The following is a 13273-nucleotide window of genomic DNA, read 5'->3' as shown; positions in this document are numbered from 1 at the left end:
TCATATCAGGTGTTTAGTCTGAACTAAGGAAGGAAGAGTCTGGTCTTTGAAATACAGTTACAATGTCCAGCAAAACTCCAGTGTGCTCATCATCTGCAAGTCATCGTGGCCTTTTACTGCTGAATAATAAAGCAGCTCCTTTGAACACTGGGATGTTGTCTCCAAACAGCCACAGAACTAGTCTTGCAATGTTTACTTATGCAGAATCCATAGAGCTCCATCAGTCCCCAGTAATGGGCTCATTTTCCCATTTTCAGAAGAGAATAATTTGATTCTCTTACCAGTTTTCCAGATTTTTACAGCCAGAGGATCATTGTGACAGAGTAAGCTGCTTCTTATACACTACACAGACTCAGAATTTCCCTCATCCAATTAATGCTTTATTTTGGTGTTGTATTTTTGATTTTTATTTGTGTGTGTGTTGTTTTTTTGGTGGGGGGAAATGCATTTACCTAAAGAGCTAATCATTCTGTTTGCTGTGTAATTTTGCTGGTCATTACTATACTCCTGTTATGTGATATATTTCTGATGTTTGTTTCTTTTGCAGAATCAAACCAGGCTACTCTATGATCAGTTAACTGAGAAAAAAGCTGCTCTGCAACAATGCTTGAATGAACTACGTGGACATAATGTTTCTGAACAGCTTCAGGTAATTTTATTTGAAGGAAATTAGAGTTTTTACAGCATTAGCTATTATTTCCAGTTTTCTGCAATTTGTGAAGTTTCATATTTTCTAACGTGTGAGTCTAACTCAGGTCTTTAAAATGGGAAAAAGAGAGAGTTCAGTATTTGCTGTATTCCCCACCACCCCTTTTTCTTTTTTTTTTTTTTTAACTACACCCCAGTCCATACTCAGACCTAATTCCAGACATTTTAGTGGTTGGAGTGGAGGAACCAGTCTCTCCACAATCTCCCAGAGCAAATACACCCCCTACTATGGCAGGGAAGAAAAAGAGCTACACATGTTATGACTGTTCTTATGCCAAACTACCTTTTCTTTGTGGAAAGAGGACTCTGGTATTTCTATCTTCTCATGCAGCATTTATGAGCACTTTATCATATGGAATTTGACCAGTTAAGCTATTTTCTTTTACCTTTATTGGGATTAGCAGAAAATTAAAAATTAACAGACTGCCTATCCTCCCCAGAATTGCCATTGGCCATTTACCTACTTATTACCAAAGCAGGGAGGGTTTTCTGAAGGCTTTTTGTTACAGGCTCATAACCTTGCTTAAAGGCATAATTTTCTGCCAGACTGAGAGCTGTGTTCCCTTCTGAATTCCCTAGCAAGGACTAGGGACTATCTCAATCCCTGAGTATTTCTGATTCTGTTTTCTGAGTCCATGACTCCTTTTAATGGCTGCTGTTGAATTAGTAAATGGAAAGGCATGTTGAATGTTGTCCTGAGACACAAGACCTGAATTCCCTTCTTGGCTGTGCTGTGTGAACACAGTAAGTTATGCCATGCTTTGTCCATTTAGTTTATAAACTCATTGGGTTTTCTAAGGTGGTAGCACAGGAGAGATCCAGTCACTGGATTCACTGCACTTCCAGTGATAATGCAAGTTTTATAGGAATGGAACTGTTTCTGATAATTAATTTTGTCCTTCATCCAGAAAATTGATGCCTGTGCTGTGGAACTGCAAAACTTTGAAAACCAAGTAGCAAAATTGAGAGGCCATGGAGAAAGATTGCAGTTACCTATCACCTTAATCCAGGAAGCTTACAAATTAGAGGTAAGAGCACAGTACAAGTTCTGATTCTTGTAACAGTGCATTTGCAGCATCAACAGGCTGATGGTTATTTTGTATTCTGCGGGTTTGTGGGATTCATTTCTGTCCTTCATGAATTGCTACACTGTGTTTGCATTGTAGGATGTTCTGGATGACATGTGGGGGATTCTGAAGGCAAAGTATGTGGAGCTGAACTGCCCTTCCATCAGTGAAAGCCAGTATGAGGACTTGCTTCGTGGGTTTGCAGAGCTGGTAGCTATTGGAAGAGAGAAGATGGCACAAGATCCAAAGCAGCTATCAAAAAGCAGAGCAGCTCTGCAGTCTCACCTGCAAAATCACAAGGTATGAGTTGTTCATCACAGCACTGCTCAGGTCAGCATAGCAAGGAGCACTGTTTTCTCTTGCTGGTTTCTCTCCAGTGTAGTGGAGGAGAGTGACTGGCTCATAGCAAAGGGTAGGGACTGGTGTATGTGCAGAGAACAAGGACAAGTTTTTCAGTAGACCAAAATAGTTTTGGGAATCAATTGCAATTTCTGCTTACCTCAGAACACGTTGCTGTGTAAGGAAAACACATCTTACAATTATCACAAAAGATTATTGTGTCCTGCCTACTACTTAAGCTTTAAAACTCCTGCTGTGGGAGTGTGATCCCTTTTAAAGAACAAGCTTTAACTTTTTTTTTCCCCCAGGATTTTTTCCGCAACCTCATGACACGCATGGCTTACATGGAAGCATTTTCCAAGAGAGTGAGTCCTTCTGTCCTGCAAAAGAGAGAGGAATTCTGGAGAGAGCTGGTGAATGAAGTCAAACTGCTGGAGAAGAAGGCCTGCCAGTATGGTATACACTTAGAGAGCCTGTTAAAGGTAATAAATGAAGGGACACCCAAGAGTAAAACCTGAAGGGAAGGAGAAAAGTTGCACCTGGGGCAGCTCTTGTCCTATGAGTGGTTCTTTGGCTAGTAGTTGTCCTTTCCTGTTTCCAGGAACAGGAACAGTCTGTTTATTACTTATTCTATGTGTGTCACACTTTATGACTTCTTGCTGTAATTTCTGAGTGTCTGGACTGAAGTGCCCTTTAAGAGAGGAAAATACCAGCACCACTTTAAAATAAAACTTTAAAAATTTAACAAATAATCTCAGAACATCCCTAGAGAATAAAAAATTGCCTACACCACTTTAAAGAAGAATCCTTGGAGAATGTATAATTAATTCATCTGTGTTGAAATCATATCTCACTTCGATATTTACATATTCACTTATTTTTGTGTTATGTTTCATTAAAGCAAGAGCTGCTGATGCTAGAGAAGCCATTAAAGCCTGAGTCTGGTATATTAAAATGCAAATAGTTGTGTGCTGTGTTAACAGTTCAATGTATTTTTTTTCAATGTATTTTTTAGGATTGGATGGTATTTGATGAGGATTGCCTAGTTTTCAACAAGGAGTTAGAAGCACTTGCCTCTATGTTGCCTTCTGTCAGTTTGGTTGAAGAAACTGAAGAAAGATTAATGGAAAGGATTGCACTTCTAGAGGTATTTATGTGTTTGTCACTGCTTTTCTTTATGGATCAGTGGAACTGGCAAAAAATATTAGTTAATATACGAAGAGATGATTTGCAGGGCACTGCTTCCTTTGTCTCCTCAGCTGTGTGTGCATGCAAGCCCAAAAGTGACTTGTAAAAGTGGGAGAAGATAGGGCTGCTAGTTCCAGCCAGTGGCTACAGGTCCATTTTAGGGGGAGTAATGACTATAACTACTTTATAACTCAATTTTCAAAGGAAAGTATTTGGGATAAGATAGATGTTGTGCAGGCTCCGTGGATCCCAAGGACAGCAAGAGCCTTGGAGTGAACACAGTGCCACTTCTCTGTAATTCAAAAATTATTTTCATGCCACAGTGTAAAACCTCTGGAAAAGGAGAATCAAACTAGTGCTTTCAAGTATCTGAAAATAAACATATTTGAACTCTTATTGCAGCACTGATTGCAGCTGCATCTCTGATGACAGAGCTACATCTTTATTTACAACCTCAGCTCCAGCTGGAAATATTTTATCCACATTTTAAGCACATTTAAATGTAAGGATATGAAAGCAACATTATGGTTGTTTTATAAAATTAAAAAGAAAGGTTTATAAAATTAAGAAGAAAGGTTTTCAGTAATCTTAGTGATGTATTTTGATTATATATGATGCAGAGTGCTCTGCATTCCTCATGGGTTTGACCTTTCTCAGTCTTCAGAGGACACACTCTCTTAGAAAGTTTTGATTTAATAAGTATTTAATAAAAGCAAATTAATGAGTGTTTAATAAATGATTAATGAATGTTTAATAAAGGAAAAAAGTACTGTAAGGATTTAATTTAGTTGACTGGAGGAAAGACATTACTGGACATTCCCAGGAAAATCTGAGCTACAGTAAAGCCTTTGTAATAAATCAATAGTAGATGTTTACAGTCATAGTGACCTTCTGGTGCTTTTGATACCTGTTGCACTGAGACAAGAAACATGCAAAATTTGCACAACCATCGATGTGAAGTTGCCTGATTTTCCTTGCCTTTTTAAGTTCTTCACTGGCTCTTCACTCTTAAGTCTTTATTTGTCTTTGAAGACTTCAGAAACAAAGTCGTAAAGCTTTAGAAGATGCTTGGTGCAGGGTGAAACTGTAGAGCTTCACAGTTTCAAAAACAGAGCAGAATAAAATTCTCTAGGACTTAATTCCTGTGAGAGAAATACCCCCAAGACCTTAGTTTTTTTACTTTATGACTTCACTGTCTACTCCTCATTTCTCCCTGCCAGCATTATTCAATAATTATCTCGCAGTTTCCTTCAAAACAGTGGTAATTTTTTTTAAAATAGGATAGAGCCTGAAGGAGGAACAATAACTTTCAGGAGCATGGGAAGACAATAATTTTATGGTGGGAGCAGTCAAATGTTTGGACAGTTCAGCCAGGTCTGATAGAGGGCGTTTGTCTGTTGCCTGAGGTCTTCAGGTGTCAGAAAAACCCATCAAATCATAACACAGTCATTCTGATAATGGATAAAAAGTTGTTGAGATTTCTCTTGACCTAGCCAGAGGAAACAAGCAAACAAAAAATGAACAAAGACACAAAAACCTGTGTCCCTTTTGCATGTAATGAATTACAGATTTCTATCATTTGGAAAATGAAATACATTACAGAGGAAATGTGAGATGAAGAAGTTAGAACAAGTGATATGTGTTTTTCTAGTTGTGTTTTCTATCTTTAAAATGTTACTGCTTTGCAAACTTCCCATATTCTTACAGAAAATCAAAAGCAGTGTTGATGAAAAGCATGCCAGGCTGTACCAGATGGTAAAAGAAGGGAAGAAATTGCTGACTGCTGTGAGCTGTCCAGAAATAAGAAGCCAGATTGGGAAGATGGAAGAGCAGTGGTTGTCTTTAACCAAAAAAGTTGGCCATGAGCTGCACAGACTTCAAACATTACTGAAACTCCTGGTCAGGTGGGTCTAACACAAAAAAAAACAGTTTGAAGCATCAGCTAGACATTAGTTTGTGATTTTTTTAACAGATGACAGCTGAAGCCATGCTTCTGCAGGGTTATGGAGCAGCAGAGGTGCCAGAATAGCACGTGCCTTCTCACAGGGAAGACAACTTGGAGGGTGAGAAATGTATCCCAGCTTCAGCTAGATATGTGTTTCTGTGGTTTGTTTCCTCCTGTAGCTACAACAGGGACTCAGAGGAATTGATGAAATGGTTGGATTCAGCTCAGCAGAGAATGAATTTTTGGAAGGAGCAGTCTCTCAATGTGTCACAAGATCTTGCCACCATCAGGGACAACATCAGCAGCTTGTTTGTAAGTCATTTCTGCTGCCAGGTTTAGATAAGACATTGTGAATTCTGGTGAAAATTACGCTTTGGAGAGGTTTTTTGTGTTTGCCTTGACCTTGAGCCACCCACATAATACAGCTCTGAATGGCTGTGTGCCATTAACAACTAACCTGGAGTATGGGCTCGGGGTGCAGCAGTGAAGGTGGTCAGCCAAAGAGAGGAAAGAGAATCGTGCTGAATTGCATTTCATGTCTTTGCCTGCTCCCCTTGGATGGCTGGCCAGGAGCTTCAGCCCCAGTGGGAGGCCAGACAGAAGGAACAGTGCACAGGGGAAAGCAAATCATGAAAGTTTGACTGGTAGATGTGAGCCTGGCCAGAGGTGAAGTGGGGGTCAGGATATTCCCAGTCTCTGTGGGAGCAAAAGGTGGCATTCAGCTCTGTAGGTCAAGGTGGGCAAAAAAACCACTTTATCTGCCAGAACATTTTGAGCTTAGGTTTTCTGAACTTTGCCATTTGATCATATCTGTTTGTTGAGGCATTTGATACTGTGAAAATGTGGCTTGTTTTCATTTCAATAGATGTATAAATATTTACTCTCTCTTGAATTTCTCCTGTGCACCTCAGGCGTTTTCTAAGGAAGTTGATGAAAAGTCTTCCCTGAAGTCATCAGTGGTGAGCACTGCCAGCCAGCTCCTCCACGTGAAGCAAGCTGATACTGCAGCACTTAGGTCATCTTTGGCAAAGTTCGAGCAAAAATGGGGAGAACTGATTACACAGCTCCCAGCCATCCAAGAAAAGCTTCACCAGGTGAGTGAGAAACTCTGCTGCCACCTCTCAGTTGAAGCTAAATAATTATGTTAAAATGCTGCTACTGGAATTCAGTTGCCTTTTGCTGAATTAACTGTGCCATGCTTTCAAAATAACCCCAATATCATACTGCAGTTTAAATACTGCTGTGTTCTTCCTGGGCTGTCTTACATATATTTATTATCTTTATGGTTTTGCATAAAGTATGTTACTTAAAATTAGAAAGAATTACTCAAGATTAGAAAGAATTTTATTTCACATTCATGAATTCTAGAATTGAAGTAATTTGCCCCTCTGGAGCACAGGGCTCACTTTCAAGTTCATGCCCCAATAATGCGATTATAGTGCCTGAGCCTTTCTAAAAATAGAAATGTGATTTTCCTTGGTATTTCTAACAAGTGGAGTGTAGAGGATTCATTATATGCTTTACCTCAGCTTCAGATGGAAAAGCTTTCATCACGAGAAGCTATTTCTGAACTAATGGCCTGGCTGGACCATGTGGAGCAACAGCAGGAGCATGAGGAGCCAATAAATTCACAACGCAGTGCTGCCCAAGTCAAGACTCTCCTTCAAAAGTACAAGGTAAATGGGAAACTGTAAGTCCAGACCTGATGTAAAAAGGATGGAAGCAGCCTACAGGCACTGTCATATCCTTGCCCTTGCTCTCAAGAGGGTTCCTAAGTCTGAAACGTGTCATAACATCCTCCTTTATAAAACCTTATGCTTCCATGACACACAAACCACTGCCTGTTTTGCAATACAGCTACTGCCTGCTGGGCTGTAATCTCCTTTTCTCATGCTGTCCCATCTGTCTCATTTGTTCTCTCTCTTGCATTTAGATTATAAAATGTGACGAGCAGGAAAGCTTTCCTTCCTTCCTTTAGGAAGACAGACTCTGTGTTTGTGCTGTCTTCTAGTCTGTCTTTTTAACAAGGAATACCTCCTAATTGTGCTCCATAACTTGAATCTATTTAACAGAGAACAGGGGTTTGAATATTATGTGTCATCAAAAGAAATAACCTGCTAGGAAAGAGGGACAAGACGAACATCCCTGCAGAGAGAGAGAGAGAGAGGCTGCACAGATTCTTGGCGCTGTTCAGATGTCAGAGCACGAGTGGCAGAGGCTGATTGCTCCAGCCACAGGAAGGATTCAAGCTGTGTACTCCAGACATGCCAGGGAGCCCAGCCTCAGGGCATGCATCCCCACAGAGCCACATTTTGCTCTGCCCCTGCTCAGGGCTCAGGAAGGCTGACAGTTCTCAGGCTGCAGCTGCAGCTCGCAGGCACTTTGGTGCTGCATGTAAGGCAAGCACCAGTGCAAACATTTCTTTCCAAATGCCTTGGTACAGCACATAAATAACATTTTGGTCTGTATCAGTTGGATTTGGCAGTTGGGACATGTAGGTGAGGTGCTGTCTATAACACTTTGGATATTTAGAGGTGGGTTTGTAGGTGTATCTCTTTTGCACTTGTCAGCAAGGTGGGGTTGTGTGTGCTGAGAGGAAAGCTGGGATGAGCGTCACAAATTCCTAGAGGGAAGCAGCTGTGGCTTCAGTACCTCTGCTGTGGTATTCCCTGGTAACTTTTCTGGGCACTACTGGATAAATATGGAGCCCTTGCCTACCCTTTTCTAATACCCTCTGAAATAAAAAGACATTCCCTTACGTTTTCACTTTGCATGTAGCTTCTCACTTATCTCTCTGCACAAGAGATGCTGGTGCCAGAGGACACTTTTTCCTCACAGATATTCTGATATTCTGTTCTGATACCAGATATTTTGTTAAAAGGAGTAGAAGCTCTTGCTGCAACTCCTGAGTTGCAGGAGCGTGGGAAAGCTTTGGTCGTAGCCTAATCTGGGCCCATGGCAGTGTGTGATGGTTTTGTCCAATGGATTACAGGGTCTGGCATCCCTGGATTTTATTCCCTGCTCCAATACTATCCTGTTTTTATCTTGAACTAACCACATTATGATAGAGATTTTCTGCAGAAACTTCAGTAGATGGAAACAGCTACACAAATACAGAATGGTAAAATGTAAGAATTATTCCTACCGACAGATCTCTTTCAGAAAAATATTTTAGGTCATGATTCAAACAAAGACGTCAATGTCCCATTGCCACACCTTGGAGCATCATTGGAACCGATAGGATTAAACCTACAAAACTGATTGGTTTACGTTTTTGTTGTTTCTCTTTTTTTCCCCTGCAGGAATACATGATGGAAATGAACTTCAAGCAGTGGATGGTAGATTTTGTGAACCAGTCCCTGCTGCAGATGAGCACCTGTGACGTGGAGAGCAAGCGCTACGAAAGGACCGAGTTTGCCGAGTGCCTGGGCGAGATGAACCTGCGCTGGCACCGCCTGCAGGCATCCCTCAACAGAAAGGTTGCATTGACTTCCCATGCCTTTCTCTCCTACAGCTCTGATTTTGCCTGTCCCACTGCTCTGTATTGAGGATATATTAACCTACCAGCAGTTTTCCTGTTGTAGCAGTTGGATTTGTGAAAGCAGCCATTATTAAATACGTAGTGTTGACAGCCATGCTCAGATGGGGACATGTGAGCCTCCTGGACAAGGCACAGCAGGGATCAGTTCCCAGGCCTGCTCCATCCCTCCTGGGTCACTGGAAATGGGTTACTCTGTGTCAGTGTCCTCCTCCTGCAGTAAATATGCTTTCCCAATGGAGTTCTTTGAGGGTCAGCAGCTGAAAGAGTCACTCTACATGCAGAATTTTCCTATCAGCACATAATCTTGCTTCTCCGGAGAAAATCTGTTATAGGCAATGCCTCAGAATTATTCTATTCTAGTGAGGCTAGAAATAATCCATGCAGCCAGAATTAGATGCTGCTGCTTATGTGCCTCAATGCCCAGAAAAGCTGGTGTGACTCATAATATGGAAAAGACATGGGGGAGCTTAGAATCCCAAAATGCAACCATGAGGCCTCTCAAATGAATCCCTCTTCCAACACATTTCTCTTTAATCTCTGTGTCTCAATTTATATAGGTTTGGGAGAAGCTGCCCTTCTGAATCCAGATCCAAACACTTCTGAGCAGATGGAAAATTGCCAATACTTTTTAGTTCAGAAAGTCTTCTAGAAACATTTTTAAATGAAAATGTCATTTCCAGTGCAATTGAAAATTTCCATTATGAAGTTTCAGTTTTGTTGGGGAAAAGGTTATCTTCTCTAACCATTTTCATGAAATTCCATTCTAGGATTTAATGGATCCTCAGGGCCAAGACTGGAGATAGGAAACTTTAGGTCCCTTTCTTATTAGTAGCCTTGGTGGTGGGTTTTAGTGAGAATGAAATTTTCAGACTCCATCTGAATGTGTCCGCATAGCCCAGGGTCCCCCAGCCTGTCAGGTCTCCCAGCTCCAGAACACACTTTGCCTTGTTTCTTCCAAAGGAAAAGGTCACATCCTAAAGAGCCTGCAAAATGTTTTAGGTTTTCCTTTCAAAATACTTCCTCTATGAGTATTTTCAGTATAGATTTTGTAATCTCAAATTTTGTCAGATGGAAGGCAAAGCCCTGTTTCTGCTCACCTGTAGGTTTAAGTAAGTTAAAACAGTTCTGTGACTTTCAGATACAAGACCTGGAACACATTTTGGAGGATATCACTGAGAATGAGAACAAGGCCCAGACTCTGTGCAACTGGCTGGAAGCTCAGGGTGACCGACTGAGATCCTTACGGACCCCAGCGAGTCTGATCTCTGCACAGAACACCTTAGATGATTGCAAGGTAAAGCATGACATGAGTGTTATTACTGCAAATGCCCTATTTAACACACTTTGCTGAACCCAGGCTAAGGAACTGCACAGATTTTAACAGAAAAAAATGTAAAGGAAATTGCCATTTCCCAGAAGAATTCTCCAGTGTTGTTTTAATTAAAACACGTTGCTTACGAGTGACAAAGAGCCAGAGCCACTTTAAATGTGAGTGGCTATTCTGTGGTTTTTTCTACCAATTGAAGGTACATCTGCTTTTGACTCATGGTATTTGGAGTGTTGTGAAGCAATATTGTATTCTGAGGTACTTCCAATAGAAGTAGTTCTCAGTTCAGCACAGCCATGGCAGAAGTTATCAATTCCATTATTTTGAAGAGCTCTGTGATGGAAGTATCATGGAAGCTACTCAGTCCCATTTGGAGAAATAGCAACCCTTTCTACTTCTGCCCTAGATTGTAGTGTAATCTCTCTGCAGCAGCCTCAAGGATCTGGGTGTCCTCTGTTATGTTTTTCTAGGCCTCAGATCCCTCAAAATTAATACAGGTGGCAGCCAGCTAATAATTGGTTCCTGTTACTCTGACAGTCTGCTGTTTTCATTCAGTACAGTGTTCCCTCTCCAGCTTTTAACATGGAATATTTGTTCTTTCATTGCCATGGTTACATCTCTCTCCTGTAGTAGGCTGCTTTTATTGTCTGGAGTTTTCTGTTACACACTGAGTTATGTCCATCTCTGAAATGTGTGGAGGGGCCAGAATGGAAGAAAGGCACAAGGGTGGCTTGGACTAAACACTCACCTGCTCAGCAACACAGAGTGCTAGGATACAGGTGCCTAAAATGTTTCATTAAAATTCATTTGGTCAATAAAAATGAGGTCCAAATGTAAAAATGTTTTGGGGATGATCAGTGAGAGGTGAAAAAAGGTCGTGGCTTTAAGTGTAGCATTATAGGAAAATGCTGTGGCCACTGGGGATATGGATAGTTCCTCACATCGTAAAAAACTCCCTGCTGAGCTTTCTCCAGCATGTCAACACTCTTATAATCTTGCTGATTGTGCTGGGGGAGCAGTTATTCTCCCAGGTATCTCCATTCATTGGAGATTGTTCGCACTTGATTTCACTGGAGTTGATTTCACTGGAATTTCTGCCATGGGAGTCCCACTGAGTAAAGGAACAAACTGAGAATAGCTTTCTGGAAGTTGTTAGGGTGTCAGGGACTTGCCCATTGCAAAACCAGTTCCTATCTTACCTTTGCATGACTGAAGAATTGCACAAAATTGGTTTTAAAGAAGGAATGTTTATCTAAGCTCCTCACACAGAAGTTTTTTTCTATGGCCTCATTAAAAGATCTTATTTATCTTCTTTTCTTTTCTTTTTTTTTATTTAGGAGCTAGAAAATCAACTCACAACTAAATCCAAAACTCTTGATGAGCTCAAGCAGAGTTTGGCTTCGGATGGTGGTGCAGAACAAGCCCCAGAAGCTCAGTCTCTCAGGATAGCTGAGCTGTGTGAAATGAAGGACACCATTGCAAACCAGGTAAAAGCCTTGCTTGTGTTCAGGTTTCCTCCACTGCATGTTCTGACCACCAGTGGTATTAATCTTCTTCATGGGGTGGCAGGAGCTGGTACAAAAGAAGATGCAAACTATTCCTTACTCTTTAGCTTCCTAAGGATTTAATTTTAAGTCTTTACTGTAAATTGTGTATTTCAGAAGCTGAGAGAGAAAAAGTAGTCTGATCTGGAAATAGTTTGAGTACAAAGGGATAAGGAGCAGACCCCCATCTGCAGTTTAAGGAAATAGAGAAAGAGCACTGCTGTTTTTCAGTCAAGCTGAAAAGGGAAACCTTAAACCCTCTTCCTTGATCTCCTTCTCTTTCATACCCTGCGCTTTCTTCCTGTAGTGCAATTGGTGGAAGCTGCCTACTCCTGCCCTGTTCTCACTGCAGCTTTTCCACCTCTCAGTTACTCTTTCATCCAAACACCAGGGTGGCTTTGGGCATCCTCAAATCCTGTGTAGTTTCTGGTTGGTTTAAGGAGAGTCTGGCAGATTGGTTTCCCATGCAAACTGACTCCCCAGCACTTTGTATTTATAGTCATAATATCTTCATAGTTGGAGCTGATCTTTTTTTTTATGTGGATGTAATTGATAGGTGCAGGAGAGATAATAATGAGTACACCTATAGATTTAAATTGTGATAATTAATAACCATGTACTGTAGAAAATTATACATGATGGAGTGGTTGTGTTTCTAGTTAAGATTGCTTTACACTTTTTATTACAAACTCCTTGCCTTTTTTCTCAGAACTTTGTGAAACCTGAGCCCTTTTGCTTGAACTCTTCCACAGGAGGTGTTGATCCAGTATTGATCTGCTGCTTCCTGGTTCAGGTTTCAGCAGAAAGGATGTGATTGTATTTTACCAAGAAAGCAGGGAAATTTATGTCTGTGTACATGATGAAAGTTTTTCCTTCTGATGTATAGCTGGGTATAGAAATTGGCAGGACTGACAGCCTCATGCTTTTTTTCCTCTTGCAGTCACCATGGGTCATGTTAATTTTAGGGATTTTCTGACTAAACTACCGAACTTGCAAACTGCAGGATGTTCTTGGAGCTGAGCTGTGAGTGCAGGTTCCTTCCCACAGGTGACTGCTCACACCAGAGCCAGGCAGAGATTTCTAAAACAGGGCTAAGGAGATGTAATACCTTGATTAAATTGTCCATAGGCTGAGCTCAAGACTGTGAGTCTGTGGCCCAGAGACATTTCCTGAGAACGATGTCTTTCCATTTTCCTTGTGTGGGCAGTAATTAGCTACAGGCTACAAAAAGCAATTAGAGATTCCTCCCACCTGTACCATGACTCAAAAGAGAATAGGGATGATTAATCCACCAGCCTGTGTGTGCCTGAAACTAGGATACTGGGATAAAATGATCTATGCAGTCTATTTAGGGTGAACCACGGTGTGGATATTTTTTTCGTCTTCTGTTGTGTGGCTGCATAATCAGAACTGAAATCTGGCATCTGACTTTTGTCAGGTCTTGTGGAGACATGGTTCTATGTCTGCCTGGTTTTCATGCTTTTCTCCAAGCATGGCTGAAAATAGGTGCTGAACTAGATGTATGTTTTCTTTAACCCAGGACATGCCTGATGTGCTTCCCTGAAACAGAAGGATAAAAATGGCTGAAGGAGGACTGTGTTTTTGTGTTCCAGT

At 41.1% G+C, this 13273-nt stretch overlaps 1 protein-coding gene across 1 annotated transcript in view; it reads left to right on the top strand.

Annotated features, from left to right (window-relative positions):
- The window catches only part of SYNE2 (spectrin repeat containing nuclear envelope protein 2), a 174583-nt gene that overhangs the window by 111989 nt on the left and 49321 nt on the right, over positions 1-13273 (top strand). Inside the window, exons 76-87 of the mRNA XM_063399537.1 lie at positions 548-649; positions 1617-1736; positions 1875-2075; positions 2423-2596; positions 3130-3261; positions 5010-5206; positions 5427-5559; positions 6159-6341; positions 6777-6923; positions 8550-8726; positions 9927-10082; positions 11453-11602. Coding sequence (XP_063255607.1) covers positions 548-649; positions 1617-1736; positions 1875-2075; positions 2423-2596; positions 3130-3261; positions 5010-5206; positions 5427-5559; positions 6159-6341; positions 6777-6923; positions 8550-8726; positions 9927-10082; positions 11453-11602 — 1872 coding nt within the window. The remainder of the gene's footprint in view (positions 1-547; positions 650-1616; positions 1737-1874; positions 2076-2422; positions 2597-3129; positions 3262-5009; positions 5207-5426; positions 5560-6158; positions 6342-6776; positions 6924-8549; positions 8727-9926; positions 10083-11452; positions 11603-13273) is intronic.

This window comes from Prinia subflava, chromosome 5, assembly GCF_021018805.1.
Source record: "Prinia subflava isolate CZ2003 ecotype Zambia chromosome 5, Cam_Psub_1.2, whole genome shotgun sequence".
NCBI lineage: Eukaryota > Metazoa > Chordata > Aves > Passeriformes > Cisticolidae > Prinia > Prinia subflava.
Note: the sequence above shows the minus strand (reverse complement) of the source record. Positions and strands in the feature narration are given on the sequence as shown.